We start from the raw sequence: 18,649 nt of genomic DNA, 5'->3' as shown, positions 1-18,649 counted from the left end.
AAAGCTAACCCTGACCTTAGAAGTCAAAGATGAAAGCGATGCGATCTTACACTCTGAAGGTGCGAGAAAGAGAGAGGGAGAGAGTTCCTCAGAACAGTTCAGTTCACAGCAGGGGTGCTCAACTATAGTCCACAAGGATTACAGTAGGCTATGTGCCCAAATTCAGTAGGCAAACTTAGAAAAAAATTCTGTCACAAATAATACGTTTCTATCTGAATGTTCCACGTTCCTTGCTGAACGTGGCCCAGGGATAGAGGAAGAGTAATGTATTAAGATTGGGGAGGGGGGGAGCTGATCCTAGACCTGTCACCTAGAGATAACTTCACCCGGGAGCTATAGAGAAGAGGGCTCCATAATCAGCTTTAGGCCCCAGCTAGACCACGCTCACCTTGGAACAGGCCAGCTTGCTCATCATGAGGTGGGGGTCGTCCAGCCGGTCGTCGTCGTCATCGTCGTAGCTGGGCGAGGGGGCGCCCTCTGCCCCGAACAGGCCCCTACAGGAGCCGCCTATGGGGTCCTTGGGGTCAAAGGGGTCAACCACGATGGGCTCTGTGCCCTTGATCTCACAGCGGCAGAACGGGCAGCCCTGACCCTCCGACTCCTGAAGGAGAAGAAAAGAGGAGAGAGAGGGATTAGGGAAATTCATGTCGATATGGAGGACGCACATGCATGCACCCACATACACACTTCCGCCCGCTGACCCACTGATCCACCCAACCCAGCAAGTGTGAAAGAGACTAGGGGTACAGTACCTGCCAGGCGGTGAGACAGGAGGTACACATGAGGTGACCGCAGGGCTCGATCTTCACGTCCTTGTCGTTCTCCGCACAGATTTTACACAGCTGGAAGGTGGAGCCCATCTCACAGTACAGCTCATATTGCTCCTGAGGACATGCACACAGTCAGCCATGGGATTTCAGGAGGCCTCACTGAGCACAGGGTAACACATTCATACAAATAGAGCACATTAAAGCACCCTTAGTCGAGTTCGGTTCGTACCGTATGCGGCCACTGAAAAGAGCCAGGGTCATGTTCAGGAGGACACAGCATGGCAAAACATTTTGAAACAGACAACTAAATGAGAATTTTCTACTGGGCAAGTTCATATGCGTTTCACTCAGTTTCAAATATTTTTCCCTACTAAACAGGACCCAAGATTCAGGAAGTGCAGTATGTCCTGTGAGGTTATGAATGAGAGCGAGCGAGACAGAGACAGAGAGACAGAGAGACAGAGAGACAGAGACAGAGACAGAGAGAGAGAGAGAGAGAGAGAGAGAGAGAGAGAGAGAGAGAGAGAGAGAGAGAGAGACCCACCTGTGTGACTTTAATATGGTCTTGTGGCGAGGGCTCACACAGTCCTGTGAGGTCTGGGTTCTGGGTGCGCCCGTCGGGGAACAGGTAGCTGGGCAGAGGAGATGGAACTCTGGTCACTCACAAGGGTAAAGCAACACACACAGGTTGTCTCAAATGACACCCTATTCCCCTTATAAAGTACACTACTACTGACTAGAGCCACACAGGGTTGCCACATAGGATCAAAAGCACGGCACAATATGGGGAATAGGGTGTAATTTGAGTCACAACCACACTGCATGCTTTTGACTATATCTTTCATGTAACCTTGAAGCCTAAGTGATACTTTCATAGTGGCTTTATAGAACACATGCATCAGGCTCTTTGCAAAGCAAACCTTTCCACAGACTAATTCAGCATTTGATTACAGGTTTGAAGATACTTACCACAGCGTTTATAAAAATAAAAAATAAATAAAAAATGTAAACACCGGCATACTCGAGGACAGTGGTTCCCAACTCCGGTCCTCGAGTACCCTCCAACAGTACACCTTTCTGTTGAAACCCCAGACAAACACACCTCAATTCAACTTGTCATGGGATTGATGATTAGTTGACAAGTAGAATCAGGTGTGCTGCTGGGGGTATTTGAGTGTGGAAACACTGCTGTAGGTATATACACTGACAATATATTATATACACTGTCAACCCAAACTACTGCACGTTGCAAACCAAACTCTCCCGTTGCTTATGAAAACATGGAGTCGTGGCCGACGCAACATGAGACGTGTTGGTTTGAGTTCAGTGGCATAGGGACTTTGAGACGTATCCACAAAGTTTATATGGGCGAGGGAGGAGACAGAAATACAGGCGAGACAGAAAGACCGACAGAGAGAGAGACAGACAAGCGAGACAGAAAGAGAGAGAGACCGACACAGAGAGAGAGAGAGAGGTTGGTGAACTCACAATCCTTCCCGGAAGCCGTCGATGAGGGCCTGGAAGAGGGGCTTGTTGTGGGGGATGGTCTGCAGGATGTTCCCATCTGCAGTGACGTAGCCGATGGCCCACTGGCCCAGCCGCGTGCAGCTCAGCCTGAAGATGTAGCTGTGGAACACCCACATACACACCAAGGACTAATGACAACAGGGGGGACGGACGGACGGACAAAATAAAATGCCCAATCCCAGCTCATCCCCACCCTAAACAAACTCCTGGTGAGCTTCCCTGCACTGAGTTCAATACTAAATGACATATTTTCATTAACAAGCTTTTTATAAAGCAATTGTGGGCATTACAAGGTTAGTAAACAATATACGGTTATAAATTGTACTGCTTATAGTTTGAGTGTTTGTGCACACACACACACCCACCGCTTACAATGCAGTATATATGCAACGCCTGTAAATGTTCATACATCACAGAATCCTCAAGTATTATCAGTATGAATATACACTATCCATAAATAGCTGAGTAAAGTTTATTATTTTAACATCATTATAAAGCGCCACCAAATTTGTCAACTAGGCCTAAGAGGTGAATGAGGGCTAAATACTGGCCGCGTTGTGCCACACACTTGCGCTCTGTTGGAGCGACTATTGACATCAGCCCAGTCTCTACAATACGTCCTATTGATGCTAGGTACCACGCCGTTCCGTGTGCCACAGGGGGCACGTGAGACCAGGGGGGGGGGGGTCATTGCCTTCTGGGTCATTGTGTAAGTGTGTGTTAGGTTGGTGGTGCAAGGTTGGGTTTGTTAGTGGTGTGTAAGCTCATGACAGACAGACTGTGTAAGAACGTAGTGTGCTTAACAGTTGTCTAAGTAGCTGTATTGGAGCGTGAGAGTACGCAACAGCACGGGCAAGTCAGTGAGTTGATTATTTACATATATATTTTTTAATATGCAGAGTAATGGTTATAATGAGTTGGTAACTTGATTGAAAGTGCATAATAAACAGCATCATCTGTCACTGTGTGTGTGCTGTGTGTGTGACATTAGCGGAGAAAGTGTATTTAGCTGAGGTGTGTGTGCTCCTGTCAGTGTGCATATGCTATGTGTGTGTGGGTGTGTGTTGATGTGCGCGTGTCAGTGTTGCATGCGTCTGTGTACGTGTACGTATGCAGTCTCTCACTGACCTGCCAGGTTTGTGGATGAACTTCTGCAGCCGGGCCTTGACCTCATCATAGGTGAGGAAGGCCATGTAGCCCGGGTGAGTCACCGCCAGGCTGTTCCAGTTCCTCAGCAGAGATGACCAAGGCTGTATACACACACACACACGCAGAGCGTGAGTCCCGTCATCTCAGAGTGGTACAACGCCGTGGTACAACGTTGAGAGCAATGCACAAAATCATGACTGACTCTTAAAGCTCCCTTTACATTCTCCAGAGATGCAACCTTATCTTCATGTCAGATCTGCCCCCGGGGATGGTAATGTGGTAACGACAGTGAGAAGCTACGAAGGTACTGTACTAAGAGTCAATCACCCTGCGCTGCACCACGCCTGCCTGCTTGACTCAAATTAGAGTGTTACTCCGCCGGGAGGGGGAGGAGGGACGGACGTATTCACAAAGTACACTGACACACCATGAGGAACTATTTTCAGCTGGCTGATATTAAAATGTATGCGTGGTGGAAAGAGGAAATAGAGTTAGGCCAGTGATTGTGAAAGTTATGGAAGCTAGCAATGGAAGCTAATGCGCTATAAACCTCTTTAAAAATGTACTTAGCAATTAGCTAGCATACATAGCGGTACAAAGGGGGATCCACACCAGTGAGTTTATGAGGTCCTTTGACACGTCAAAAACCGTGAAAGAAATTGTGAAGTAAATTCATGCTGATGGTTTAGAGGAAACACAACACAAAAAATAAAGTGGAAACACAATGACCAAAGGCCTAGCCTTGTTCAACACAGTTAACCAATGGGTTATGCACGTGTGGTGACCCAACAGACAACAAAATGGCACTCAGGGTTGACTTCAGCATCAGTCACAATATGACCAGAAAGAAAGCTACGTGTTCATCTTTACCTCAACCAGGTGCTAAGTGTCATGCATGCAGCATCACCAATGAGCCATTAGCAAACCTACTACTTGACCTCAGATCAGCTTGGCAAAAGGCTGACAGATAGCCAGACTAGAGGTCAACCGATTAATCGGAGTGGCCGATTAATTAGGGCCGATTTCAAGTTTTCATAACAATCGTAAATCTGTATTTTTGGACGCAGATTTTGCCGATTTAAAAAAATATATACTATTACTTACACCTTTATTTAAATGAGGCAAGTCAGTTAAGAACACATTCTTATTTTCAATGACGGCCTAGGAACGGTGGGTTAACTGCCTGTTCAGGGGCAGAACGACAGATTTTTACCTTGTCAGCTCAGGGATGCAATCTTGCAACCTTACGGTTACTAGTTCAACGCTCTAACCACCTGTCTCACGAGGAGCCTGCCTGTTACGCAAATGCAGTAAGAAGCCAAGGTAAGTTGCTAGCTAGCATTAAACTTATCTTATAAAAAACAATCAATCAATCATAATCACTAGTTATAACTACACATTGAGGATATTACTAGTTTATCTAGCGTGTCCTGCGTTGCATATAATCGATGCGGTGCGCATTCGCGAAAAAGGACTGTCGTTGGTCCAACGTGTACCTTACCATAAACATCAATGCCTTTCTTAAAATCAATACACAGAAGTATATACTTTTAAACCTGATTATTTAGCTAAAAGAAATCCAGGTTAGCAGGCAATATTAACCAGTTGAAATTGTGTCACTTCTCTTGCGTTCATTGCATGCAGAGTCAGGGTATATGCAACAGTTTGGGCAGCCTGGCTAGTTGCGAACTAATTTGCCAGAATTTTACGCAATTATGACATAACATTGAAGGTTGTGCAATGTAAATTGTCCGATTAATCGGTAACGGCCTTTTTTGGTCCTCCAATAAGTCGGCATCGGTATCGAGGTTGAAAAATCAAAATCGGTCGACCTCTAAACCAGACCCCCCCTCTCCCATAGGAGAGTAGAGGGCTGGGCAGGTTTTATGACACCTCACGCCAATCGTAAATCTTACGCAGCAGAGAACCCTCTCTTGCTCTTTAGTATTATTAAAGGAATGCCTTGGTCCCCAATGAAGATTTTTGCAGCCAAAACTATAAACACCCAAAGAGTGAACTTTGGAACAATATTTCTAAGATAGGAATGTTAAGATTGGTCAGTGGGGATCTAAATAATAACCATGTCATATTGCTATTCATTTTGTGACGTTATTAACTGTATGAACCAAATACTGTAACTTAGGAAGGAAACCACCTTTAGCTGTTAAGTTTCCATCCAATATGATGTTAATACAATATGAAGAACAAGGAAACTATTTTTGTTAAGATAGGAATGTGATTTTAGTTTTCTAACGAGATCATAGTTTTCATGTCCCATGCACATTAACTAAGCCACGCCCCAAATAAGATCAGAAGAGCGTGTCAGTGAGATGGAACCGACTTTTTCGACCAGAGTGCTAAAAAAAAGACTCGCTAAGAAATAACTCCCGGACCAGCAAACGTGAAACATGAGCTAAAAGTTACAAATGGTTGAAACTCAAACTCAACACGACGTGAAGAAGGTAACCTCACTAGACCAAAACATTGACAGTCTGCAGCTGTGCATGTAAAGGGGTCTAGAACTTTGACGATCTACCTGAGGAAGAAAGGTCTTGAGAAGTTCACCTCTGAAAATCAATTGTGAATCATTGAAGCCACATACAACTAAGGACATTGTGACCTCTGGTGGACAACCAGAGCCTTACACCCATCGAGACATTCCCCATAAAAGGATCGATTCGTTTCAACAGAGAGACGAAGAACAAAGACATCTACAAATAAATACAGTTGAAGTCAGAAGTTTACATACACTTAGGTTGGAGTCATTAAAACTAGTTTTTCAGCCACTCCACAAATTTCTTCTTAACAAACTATAGTTTTGGCAAGTTGGTTAGGACATCTACTTTGTGCATGACAAGTCATTTTCAAAAAAATTTTCAAACAAACAATTGTTTACAAACATATTAATTCACTGTATCACAATTCCAGTGGGTCAGAAGTTTACATACACTAAGTTGACTGTGCCTTTAAACAGCTTGGAAAATTACAGTAAATGATGTCATGGCTTTAGAAGCTTCTGATACGCTAATTGACATAATTTGAGTCAATTGGAGGTGTACCTGTGGATATATTTCAAGGCCTACCTTCAAACTCAGTGGCGCTTTGCTTGACATCATGGGAAAATCAAAAGAAATCAGCCAAGACCTCAGAAATAAAACTGTAGACCTCCACAAGTCTGGTTCATTCTTGGGAGCAATTTCCAAACACCTGAAGGTACCCATCTGTACAAACAATAGTATGCAAGTGTAAACACCATGGGACCACGCAGCCGTCATACCGCTCAGGAAGAAGACGCGTTCTGTCTCCTAGAGATGAAAATACTTTGGTGCATAAAGTGCAAATCATTCACAAAACAACAGCAAAGACCCTTGTGAAGATGCTGGAGGAAACCGGTACAAAAGTATCTATATCCACAGTAAAACGAGTCCTATATCGACATAACCTGAAAAGCTGCTCAGCAAGGAAGAAGCCACTGCTCCAAAACCGCCATAAAAAAGCCAGACTACGGTTTGCAACTGCACATGGGGACAAAGATCATACTTTATTGAGAAATGTCCTCTGGTCTGATGAAACAAAAATAGAACTGTTTGGCCATAATGACCATTGTTGTGTTTGGAGGAAAAGGGGGAGGCTTGCAAGCCGAAGAACACCATCCCAACAGTGAATCACAGGGGTGGCAGCATCATGTTGTGGGGATGCTTTGCTGCAGGATGGACTGGTGCACTCACAAAATAGATGGCATCATGAGGGTAAACATTGTGGATATATTGAAGCAAGATCTCAAGACATCAGTCAGGTTAAAGCTTGGTTGCAAATGGGTCTTCCAAATGGACAATGACCCCAAGCATAATTCAAAAGTTGTGGCAAAATGTCTTAAGGACAACAAAGTCAAGGTATTGGAGTGGCAATCACAAAGCCCTGACCTCAATCCTATAGAATATTTGTGGGCAGAACTGAAAAAGTGTGTAAGGACTCAGTTACACCAGCTCTGTCACAAGGAATGGGTCAAAATTCACCCAACTTATTGTGGGGATCTTGTGGAAGGCTACAGGGAAAAATTTGACCCAAGTTAAACAATTTAAAGGCAATGCTACCAAATACTAATTGTGAGTATGTAAACTTCTGAGTATGTAAATCATTCTCTCTACTATTATTCTGCCATTTCACATTCTTAAAATAAAGTGGTGATCCTAACTGACCTAAAACAGGGAATTTTTACTAGGATTAAATGTCAGGAATTGTGAAAAACTGAGTTTAAATGTATTTGGCTAAGGTGTATGTACACTTCTGACTTCAACTGTACATTGCATTTCTTACCCAGACGGACAGTGGTTCATGTGCAAGGTATATGATTAATGTGAGAATAGTTATAGAATGTATCCACGATAAACGTCCCTTTATCTCTCGCTTTCCCACCCCCTCTCCATTGTGTAACAAGCCGTCAGATCTTGTCAGTCCACAAGGGACTTTTGTCTCGTGTAAGTGTGTATGTGTATTCTGTGTAATTATTTAGTTAGTAAATAAATGATTACATCAATGTGTAGAACTGAATAATCAGAAAAGGCTGGGGTTCTTGCCGATTCAAGAAGTCTGCGACGTTCAGAATGAGACTGATATGAGGTAATGATTAATAAAATGACAGTTATCGATATATCTTATGTTAGTGATGCACCGATATTACGTTTTTGGCCGATACGATATCCGATATTTTACTTGCCAAAAGAAACGCTGCCCGATATTTACAATTTTAGCGGCCTTTTAAGCATTCTAGTACAGTTAAATAGTTAACACACACACAAACACACACACACACAGAGGTCAAAGGCACTCCATCTCAATGCAAGAGGCGTCACTCCAGCCCCTGGTTCGAATCTAGGCTGTATCACATCCGGCTGTGATTAGGATTCCCATAGTGCGGCACATAATTGGCCCAGCATCATCCGTGCAGTCATTGTAAATAATAATTATTTTTAACTTCTTATTGCTTGGGGGGCCGTATTGAGTAGCTTGGATGAATAAGGTTCCCAGAGTAAACTGCCTGCTACTCAGGCCCAGAAGCGAAGATATGCATATTATTAGTAGATTTGGATAGGAAACACTCTAAAGTTTCTAAAACTGTTTGAATGATGTCTGTAAGTATAACAGAACCCATATGGCAGGCAAAAACCTGAGAAAAAATCCAACCAGGAAGTGGGAAATCTGAGGTTTGTAGTTTTTCAACTCTTTGCCTATCCAAGATACAGTGTACATTTGGTCCGATTGCACTTCCTAAGGCTTCCACTAGATGTCAATTCTTTAGAACCTTGTTTCAGGCGTCTACTGTGAAGGAGGCGAAAATAAGAGCTGATTGAGTAAGAGGTCTGCCAAAAGGCCATGAGCTGATCACGCGCGCTCCCGTGAGAGGTAGCTGCGTTCCATTGCATTTCTAAAGACAAAGGAATTATCCGGTTGAAACATTATTGAAGATTTATGTTAAAAACATCCTAAATATTGATTCTATACATCGCTTGACATGTTTCTACGAACTATAATGGATTTTTTTTACTTTTTGTCTGGCCTGCGCGTCGTGAATTTGGATTTGTGAACTAAAGGTGCAAACAAAAAGGAGGTATTTGGACATAAATTTACTTTATCGAACAAAACAAACATTTATTGTGGAACTGGGACTCTGATGAAAATCAAAGGTAAGTGAATATTTATAATGCTATTTCTGACTTCTGTTGACTCCACAACATGGCGGATATCTGTATGGCTTGTTTTGGTCTCTGAGCGCTGTACTCAGATTATAGCATGGTGTGCTTTTTCGGTAAAGCTTTTTTGAAATCTGACACAGCGGTTGCATTAAGGAGAAGTTTATCTAAAGTTCCATGCATAACCCTTGTATCTTTTATCAATGTTTACTTTGAGTATTTCTGTAAATTGATGTGGCTCTCTGCAAAATCACCAGATGTTTTGGAAGCAAAACATGACTGAACGTAACGCGCCAATGTAAACAGATTTTTGGATATAAATATGAACTTTATCGAACAAAACATACATCTATTGTGTAACATGAAGTCCTATGAGTGTCATCTGATGAAGATCATCAAAGGTTAGTGATTCATTTTATCTTATATTTCTGCTTTTTGTGACTCCTCTCTTTGGCTGGAAAAATTTAGTTTTTCGTGTTTTTCTGTGACTAGGTACTGACCTAACATAATCAGATGGTGTGCTTATGTCGTAAAGCCTTTTTGAAATCGGACACTGTGGTGGGGTTAACAACAAGTTTATCTTTAAAATGGTGTAAAATACTTGTATGTTTGAGGAATTTTAATTTTAAATATTTCTGTTGTTTGAATTTGGCGCCCTGCACTTTCACTGGCTCAGCCGTAAGACTTGCCTAGTTAAATAACGATTACACACACATCATTTTGTTGGGATTTACACATGTCCCCATTACTAGTAAAACAATCAAAACCTATTTCTTTCACTTACTGCTGTGCTGTTTCGTTATTAATTTGTTCAGTCGTTTAATTCTCAACCAGAATTTCTATGGAACGCCGTTTGGGTCTTTGCGTGTCAAAAAAGATACATGTCAAATAGTGTTATTTGACGTATCAAATTACACAACATCTACTTCAATAGCTATAGTTAGCTAGCTAACTATATAGCTAGGTGTCATCATCTAAAATAACCCTATAAGACTGTTCTTATTTGATTAATGGTTGTCGGACCCATCTATGTGAAGCTAGCCACAATAAAAGGATTAGCCACAAGTGGACTAGTTCTACTAGTTGTATACATTTGCATTACTGTCAATGACATACTTTTATTTTGAAGGCAAACCGCAAATTCCGTTATTGTGCCTAATGCTTATTGTGGCTAGCGTCACAACACATAACCTGGTGCGGTTGAGCCTCACAAGCCAGATGAAGCTAGCTGGCTGCTTATAACGTTAGCTTTGGGCAACAGGGTTAAGTTGCTGACTAGCTATTTATTTTCATGAACAGAAGTTCAATTTCAATAGGCGAACAACAAGTGGCAACCTAGCTAATACTTACTGACAAGGATCCCTAAATCATTGCTAAGAATAATGAAATTGACTTTAGGTTCTACTGGTCATTGTTTTCTGACTGGTTGTATTGATGCTAGCTAGGTACCACGCTAAAGCTAGCTACCCCAGAAGTTGCGGTTGACCAAATTATGCTTTATTACCAACACGGTATTGTAAACACATAGTTTGTGGCCGGTGTTTGCTAGTTTGCAGACTTTTTTGTACAGCTTTGACAGTGCTACTGTATCTTTTTTGACACACAAAGACCCAAATGGCGTTCCATAGTATGTATGTTGTGAAGCTACACAAGCTAACTCCGGTAGGGAAACATCGGAAAAATAGTGCACTTGGTAGTGTGTACCGGTGCTCGACCAGTCGGCAAAAGCCAACATCACCCGACAGAGAACGGTTGATTGTCAAGGGCAATGAATTCCATTATCTTGGCGTTAATGGATTTCGCCTTTGAGTTGTCTCGCTGAAATTTTGTTACTCTTTCAAATGACTGCTCGATCCACACAACAGACATTGTGAGTTAGTTTAACAATGAGTTTAATTCGGGAGATGGTAACTCGTTAAACAACAACTTCCGTGGTGCCCGAAATTCCAAATGAGTTAGTTGTTACGTGATTAATTAAATCTGGTAACAATTACACATAAGTTAGTTGATTCTATAAATAACAGTCATCACATTAATCAAAGTCAGGTCACGACATACTGCACTGAACCTAACCATCAGCTAGCACAGGAACCATAGTTATAGATAAGACATCCATGGCAGACAGCAGTCCTAATTATACATTTAGTAATACCAGCATTTTTATCGTCAGTTTGGACATTGTATAATGGAAGGTAGCCAGTAGCAAATGGATACGTCACAAATGGCACCCTATTCCATATAGTGCACTACTTCTAAACAGACCACCCTGTCTTGTGTTACTAACTGGAAATGATGCTTCCATCCTACTGCAGTGTCTCTTTTAGCCATCTATCCATCATACAGGTTGATTCACATGCTGATGAGAAGCATGACCTTGATGTCCAGGGGCTTCAAAAGAACATGAGCCGCTGTCGGCAAACACGCAGCGGCTATTTCTAGGGCGCTTCTAAAACCCAAATAAAGAGCCTGTATTCAGCTGTTCAGCATGACTCGCAGCCAGCCAGCCATCTCGGTTGAACCGCATCCAATCCACTCACAATCATAGGGAGCTAGCTATGGCCTAATGAAATAAAGAAACCATCAAATCAAATATTAGTCGTCCCTTAGAAACAACAAGAAGAAACAGATGACTAAATGGGGAACATTTATATAATCCTTCGCTTTTAGGTTTTGAAATTGGCATGTAAGTGGCGTGGGTCACATTCATTAGGCACCAAACAGAAGAAAATGGACTGAAACAAGGAGCAACTACTTGGACTTGTACAATAAGAAACACCTCATTTCCATTTTCCGGCGCAAAATGTTTTACAATATTTCCCGGGTGCGTGTCCTAATGAATACAACCCTGTGCTTTGTGCATCATAGAGCTAACTACAGTGAGACAATTACTTAGTTGGTTGTTGGTCCTTTAGCAGCACTAAACATGACGTGTGTGAAGAAGAGCAGCGGGGGTTGGGGGGGGGGGGCGGACACAGATTCATCTATATTGAAACCAGTCCAAGACTAGGCTTAAACTTAATCTTCAATGCAACTAGAATAGAATCTGAAGTGTCAGATTCCGAGGTCCTTTGTGACAGGACAAATATGTTGTGGTACAGTTTGTGCCTCACAGTTGATCCAGCAGGCCCAGTAAGCACTCTCTGTTCTCTGTACAGTTGCCACTTAACGACTTGATAGAATTAGCCCAAAAACACCACTCCTCTCCAAGGCACTTAATTTCATCCAGTCTCCTGACTCCCTGCAAAGCAACGATTCAAAACTGGTGGGTCGCGACCCAGGTTTGAATGGGTTGTGAGTGTTCTCTAAATATATACGCCAGTCTGAATTGAAATGACTAAGACCAGGGAGAAAGTGTGTAGAAATAACAAAGAACCTTTACATTTAAATCATTTAACCTCCAAATTACTTTTCTTCAATCACAGTATTTTCAATATAGAATTATTCATTTAGAGTATTTGGTTGATTTTATAGTCTCAAACCAGAATATGGGCAAAATTGAATTATTGAAAATGAAAAGATAGGACTGTTGTTCCCTTGTCATATAATTGGCACATTTACTATCAATATAGAATAAAACAGTTTTCCAGATAGCATTTTGGCAAAAATAAATAAAATCACGATGTGAATATTGGATCGCGACTTAGACAACCTGGTTCAACATGGGTCCCGAAGCAAAACCAGTTGAGAACCACTTCTGTAAAGAAGAGTTGGAGCCTGCATTATGCCAACAACAATGGGCGGCAAGAGGCCTCTATTCAGCCTGGACACACGTGAAGCAGCCACTCAACTCAAAACACTGGCTCCCTGTCTCTCTCTCAGCAGGCAGGGATGCAGACAACTGCCACCCAATAACACACAGCTGAGAAATGGCCACAATAGTCTTGATTTGGCAAACTCATGTGTAGTTAGAAAGTGTGGCTATGGTAATGAGCATTGTTAGACCCTTTTCTCAACTTATCGCTCAAGAGATATTGTGTACGTTGTCGCAGTGGTGTGTAGTACAAATGGGGCTGTGTGTGATTGTGTGTGTTTGCGACCATGCATGCGTGTGACCATGCATCCAAGCTAGAGGTCGACCAATTAATCGGAATGGCCGATTAATTAGGGCCGATTTCATGCTTTCATAACAATCAGAAATCTGTATTTTTGGACCGATTTGGACAATTTTTTATTTATTTTACACCTTTATTTAACTAGGCAAGTCAGTTAAGAACACATTCTTATTTTTCAATGACGGCAAAGGAACAGTGGGTTAACTGCCTTGTTCAGGGGCAGAACGACAGATGTTGTACCTTGTCAGCTTGGGGATTCAAGCTTGCAACCTTACGGTTAACTAGTCCAACGCTCTAACAACCTACTTGCACTCCACGAGGAGCCGGCATTTTACGCAAATGCAGTAAGAAGCCAAGGGAAGTTGCTAGCTAGCATTAAACTTAACTTAGAAAAAACAATCAAGGAGGGCCTCCCGGGTGGCGAAGTGGGCTAAGGCACTGGCTGTGCCACCAGAGACTCCAGGCTCTGTTACAACCGGCCACGACCGGGGGGTCCATGGGGCGACGCACAATTGGCCTAGCATCGTCCGGGTTAGGGAGGGTTTGGCCGGCAGGGATATCCTTGTCTCATCGCGCACTAGCGACTCCTGTGGCGGGCCGGGCGCAGTGCACGCTAACCAAGTCGCTAGGTGAACTGTGTTTCCTCCGACACATTGGTGCGGCTGGCTTCCGGGTTGGATGCTCGCTGTGTTAAGAAGAAGTGCAGCTTGGTTGGGTTGCGTTTCGGAGGACGCATGGCTCTCGACCTTCGTCTCTCCCGAGCCAGTACGGGAGTTGTAGCGATGAGACAAGATAGTAACTACTAACAATTGGATACCACGAAATTGGGGAGAAAAAGGGGATGAAATTCAAAAATAAAAATGAATAATCAATCAATCATAATCACTAGTTATAACTACACATGGTTGATGATATTACTAGTTTATCTAGCGTGTCCTGCGTTGCATATAATCGATGCGGTGCGCATTCGTGAAAAAGGACTGTCGTTGCTCCAACGTGTACCTAACCATAAACGTCAATGCCTTTCTTAAAATCAATACACAGAAGTATATATTTTTAAACCTGCATATTTAGCTAAAATAAATTCAGGTTAGCAGGCAATATTAACCAGATGAAAATGTGTCACTTCTCTTGCATTCATTGCACGCAGAGTCATGGTATATGCAACAGTTTGGGCCGCCTGGCTCAATGCAAACTAATTTGCCAGAATTTTACGTATTTATGACATAACATTGAAGGTTGTGCAATGTAACAGGAATATTTAGACTTATGGATGCCACCTGTTAGTGAAATACGGGACCATTCTGTATTTTATCTGAAAGAATAAACGTTTTGTATTCGAGATGATGGTTTCCGGATTCGACCATATTAATGACCAAAGGCTCGTATTTCTGTGTGTTATTATGTTATAATTAAGTCTATGATTTGATATTTGATAGAGCAGTCTGACTGAGCGGTGGTAGGCAGCAGCAGGCTCGTAAGCATTCATTCAAACAGCACTTTCGTGCGTTTTGCCAGCAGCTCTTTGCAATGCTTCAAGCATTGAGCCGTTTATGACTTCAAGCCTATCAACTCCCTAGATAAGGCTGGTGTAACCGATGTGAAATGGCTAGCTAGTTAGCAGGGTGCGCACTAATAGCATTTCAAACGTCACTCGCTCTGAGACTTGAAGTAGTTGTTCCCCTTGCTCTGCATGGGTAACGCTGCTTCGTGGGTGGCTGTTGTCGATGTGTTCCTGGTTCGAGCCCAGGTAGGAGCGAGGAGAGGGACGGAAGCTATACTGTTACACTGGCAATACTAAAGTGCCTATAAGAACATCCAATAGTCAAAAGGTATATGAAATACAAATCGTAGAGAGAGAAATAGTCCTACAATTCCTATAATAACTACAACCTAAAACTTCTTACCTAGGAATATTGAAGATTCATGTTAAAAGGAACCACCAGCTTTCATATGTTCTCATGTTCTGAGCAAGGAACTGAAACGTTAGCTTTCTTACATGGCACATATTGCACTTTTACTTTCTTCACCAACACTTTGTTTTTGCATTATTTAAACCAAATTGAACATGTTTCAATATTTGAGGCTAAATTGATTTTATTGAAGTATTATATTAAGTTAAAAGAAGTGTTCATTCAGTATTGTTGTAATTGTCATTATTACAAATACATTTTTTATTTATTTTATGTTTTATTAAATCAGCATCGTTTTTTGGGGGTCCTCCAATAATCGGTATCGGCGTTGAAAAATCATAATCGGTCGACCTCTAATCCAAGCTCATGTACGTGTGTGTTTGCGTGTGTCCATGTGTGTGTGCATGTGAGTGTAGGCCCGACCTGGAAAAGCCTGGTGAAGATATCAAACTCGAAGACGGAGATGTAGTCGTTGCAGGCGAGGTCGATGGTGGACTTGAGGGCCATGGCTTCCAGGCCCGAGCTGATGGGGTGGAACTCGTGCAGTGCCTGCCGGAACACCTTCCAAGGCACTATAGTCCTGAAAACACATCAGGACAACATGTTTACTATACTATACCCATTGAGCCGAACAAGCAACATTGATGCAGTTTAAACGTTCCCTGTTATTGCACTTACAATGTCCGATCCCACTTCTGATTTGACCCTTGGACGTTCCAAAAATGCCATTTGCTACAGTGCAATAATAGTGTTCAGGGCAGGGGTCAGCAATGACATTAAGCCATGGCCCGATTCTGTTCTTTTTATGGACACATTTTCATCAGGCCATATGAAATCCTGTGGGCTTAATTTGGCCAGTTCCTTTTCCTGGTTCTGGGTGTTTACGGGAACTGACAAAGATGTGACTAATAAAACAAGCATAGTAAACAAAAAAATCTACTCAAGTAACTACTTTCTATCTGCTTATCTAGTCTACCTCACATAGCTTGAAAAGGTCAAAGCCATTTCTTTCTTCCTGTTTCCATCATGTGGTGCATAAATATATCCAGTCTTACCACTTAGATGTCAATACTTCCACCGTGACTAGCGAGCTTGCAGCAAATGTCTACTTTTTGCAGAGAGCAGAGGTGGACTCACTTGTCCCCAAACGATCTTCTCCAGAACTCGGCGGCGTCAGCCTTGGTGATTCGGAAGTTATCCCCCTGGAACAGGCCGTTGGGGAAGATGGCTTTGAGCTCGGCCAGCATGTGACTGAAGATCAGCGACAACTTGGTCAGGTTCCGTCTACAGAAGAGGAACAGAGAGAGAGAGAGAGTATTGTACAACTTCAGGTTAGATGGTTCCTCACCCTGAAAGTAGTCTTATGGGCCATGAGAAAACTAACCCATGGATCGGTTGCCTTTAAATAGCCACTACACATATCAGCTAACTTTAGCCACCGATAGCGAACATGTCATGTTAACATGGCTTCGTAATTTCCACGCCACAACATAGATAGAAGCCAGGGGCTGAGCTTCATGGTGGAAGCTGTGAGAGAGAGAGAGCGAGAGAGAGAGGACCCCCCCCCCCCTACACATGCTAGCCAAGGCCCTGGATGTGCAAGCTGGGGTTTGATGGGCAGAAGGGAGGGGTGGTTGGAGGGAGGTGAGGCGACGACATGCCTGGTACATTTTTCTGATTCCAGCCGCCCCTGGGCACATGAGTAGCGAGGTGGGGCAGACGGGCGAGCGCAGCGGCGGCAGGGGGGGAGAAAGTGGGAAAGAAAAGCGCGTGATTTACGGGATAGCACAGTGAGGGATTGTGCGAGGCTCTTAGGGCGGGAGAAATTGACATGCACAAGAGAGCGCGAGTGTGGCGGCAGCAGCGTCGTCACAGCTGCCTCCAACCAGATTCTCCCTCTCCTCTCACTCCACAATGCCAGCACAGAGGAAGGGTGGGGAAGGGAAGGGTGGGGAGAGAGAGAGGAGAGGACAGACTTAAGATGAGCTCGAAAAGACAGTGAGGAGTGTGGATACAGACACCCTGACAAATTGTGCGAGTTGAGAGTGTGTGCACGCACGCGCCTGTGGGGGCATTTCTCACACTCAACTGTAAAAGCGAGAAGAGAAAGAATATTTTTTGTGAATGGCTTTCCAGCTAAGCCTTAGAGCGAGTGAGGCATTCTATCTGCCCCGCTGGAAATCAGTCCTGCGTTGCTTCCCCTCTTCGCAACCCTGGCAAAACTCAGCCTGTCTTACTAATCAATTCTCTTACCACTCCTTTACACTTTCCAGTTTACTTATTTTTTTAAAATGCATCAACAAAATGGACTTCATTTATCTTAACAATTTATTTTCCACTGGAAAAGTATGCCAATGAGTGCCCACATTTCAAGAAGGGGAAGTCCTGTGGGCATTACCGCCCCTAGCTAACAGAGTGGGCAGTGATGGCAAACAGAAAGCGTAAATTGGAGTCACCTTCACACACATAAGCGCGCGTGCACAAACATTGTTGCTGTGAGGGTAGTCTTGCATTGCCATACTGCCAAAATCACACCGCTATCACGCCTCCCTTAGAGGTCTGGAGAATTTTGTATTGCAAGAATGGTATGAACGGTTTCCCAGCCACTCTCGCGCACTGTTGAATCTACAACACTTATCTAGTAAACACTTTGAGTTCTGCCCAAGCAAGGCATTTGATATGCTGTGCGGCATCACTGATTTACACAGGGTGTCCACCTCATTTAGCGTTTTTTTGTTGCCATGAACTTCCCCAGGCTTCCAGTTTTAGGGAAGCCTGGTTCTTGACGAGGCTAGTGTGAGGGCATTGCTCTGTAGGTGGCAAAGTGCCCTCGGTGAAGCACACCTGCACTCAGTCGTTGTGTGTGTGTGTGTGTGTGTGTGTGTGTGTGTGTGTGTGTGTGTGTGTGTGTGTGTGTGTGTGTGTGTGTGTGTGTGGTCACCATTAAGTGAAACATTCTATAAAACAATGAGTTACCGTCAATCTGAGAGTGATATTGTAGCTTATGAGTTCACAGTGTGTGTGTGTGATTTCTTTCCTCATATCTCTGACTAGGGTAGGACTCTTGCTATGTATTTCTCTGTGCGACTGGGCATGGCACCAATGCTACAAGGAGAGGCAAGGGAGCCCTAACCCTTAAATGCATTGCCTGTATGTTGACTGATACAGAGACCAGCCTAGTGGACAGTGGAGTAGACACACTGCTTAGTCGACACACTCCTATCAGAGGGCAAGGTGGTGCTATTTAAACATTGTTTAGAATCCTCTCGGATCCTCACAAGTGCATATGGGCTCCCGAGTGGCGCAGCGGTCTAAGGCACTGCAAGGGGTGTCACTGCAGTCCCTGGTTCGAATCCAGGCTGCATCACATCCGGCCGTGAATGGGAGTCCCATAGGGTGGCGCACAATTGGCACAGCGCCGTCCGGGTTTGGCCGGGGTAGGCCGTCATTGTAAATAAAAACTTGTTCTTAACGGACTTGCCTAGTTAAATAAAATAAAAATAGGCTTGTCCTATACTCCTCTCCTCTGTCTGTATGTGTCATCTGCT

General features: G+C 43.4%; 1 protein-coding gene across 1 annotated transcript in view; it reads right to left on the bottom strand.

Annotated features, from left to right (window-relative positions):
- LOC139385692 (E3 ubiquitin-protein ligase CBL-like) overlaps positions 1–18,649 on the bottom strand; it is a 60,027-nt gene that overhangs the window by 12,331 nt on the left and 29,047 nt on the right. The window contains exons 3-9 of the mRNA XM_071130963.1: positions 16,239–16,385; positions 15,525–15,681; positions 3,426–3,547; positions 2,259–2,396; positions 1,315–1,402; positions 753–884; positions 389–601 (exon numbers count right to left, since the gene is read on the bottom strand). Coding sequence (XP_070987064.1) covers positions 389–601; positions 753–884; positions 1,315–1,402; positions 2,259–2,396; positions 3,426–3,547; positions 15,525–15,681; positions 16,239–16,385 — 997 coding nt within the window. The remainder of the gene's footprint in view (positions 1–388; positions 602–752; positions 885–1,314; positions 1,403–2,258; positions 2,397–3,425; positions 3,548–15,524; positions 15,682–16,238; positions 16,386–18,649) is intronic.

The sequence above is a fragment of the Oncorhynchus clarkii genome, chromosome 27 (assembly GCF_045791955.1).
Source record: "Oncorhynchus clarkii lewisi isolate Uvic-CL-2024 chromosome 27, UVic_Ocla_1.0, whole genome shotgun sequence".
Lineage (NCBI taxonomy): Eukaryota > Metazoa > Chordata > Actinopteri > Salmoniformes > Salmonidae > Oncorhynchus > Oncorhynchus clarkii.
Note: the sequence above shows the minus strand (reverse complement) of the source record. Positions and strands in the feature narration are given on the sequence as shown.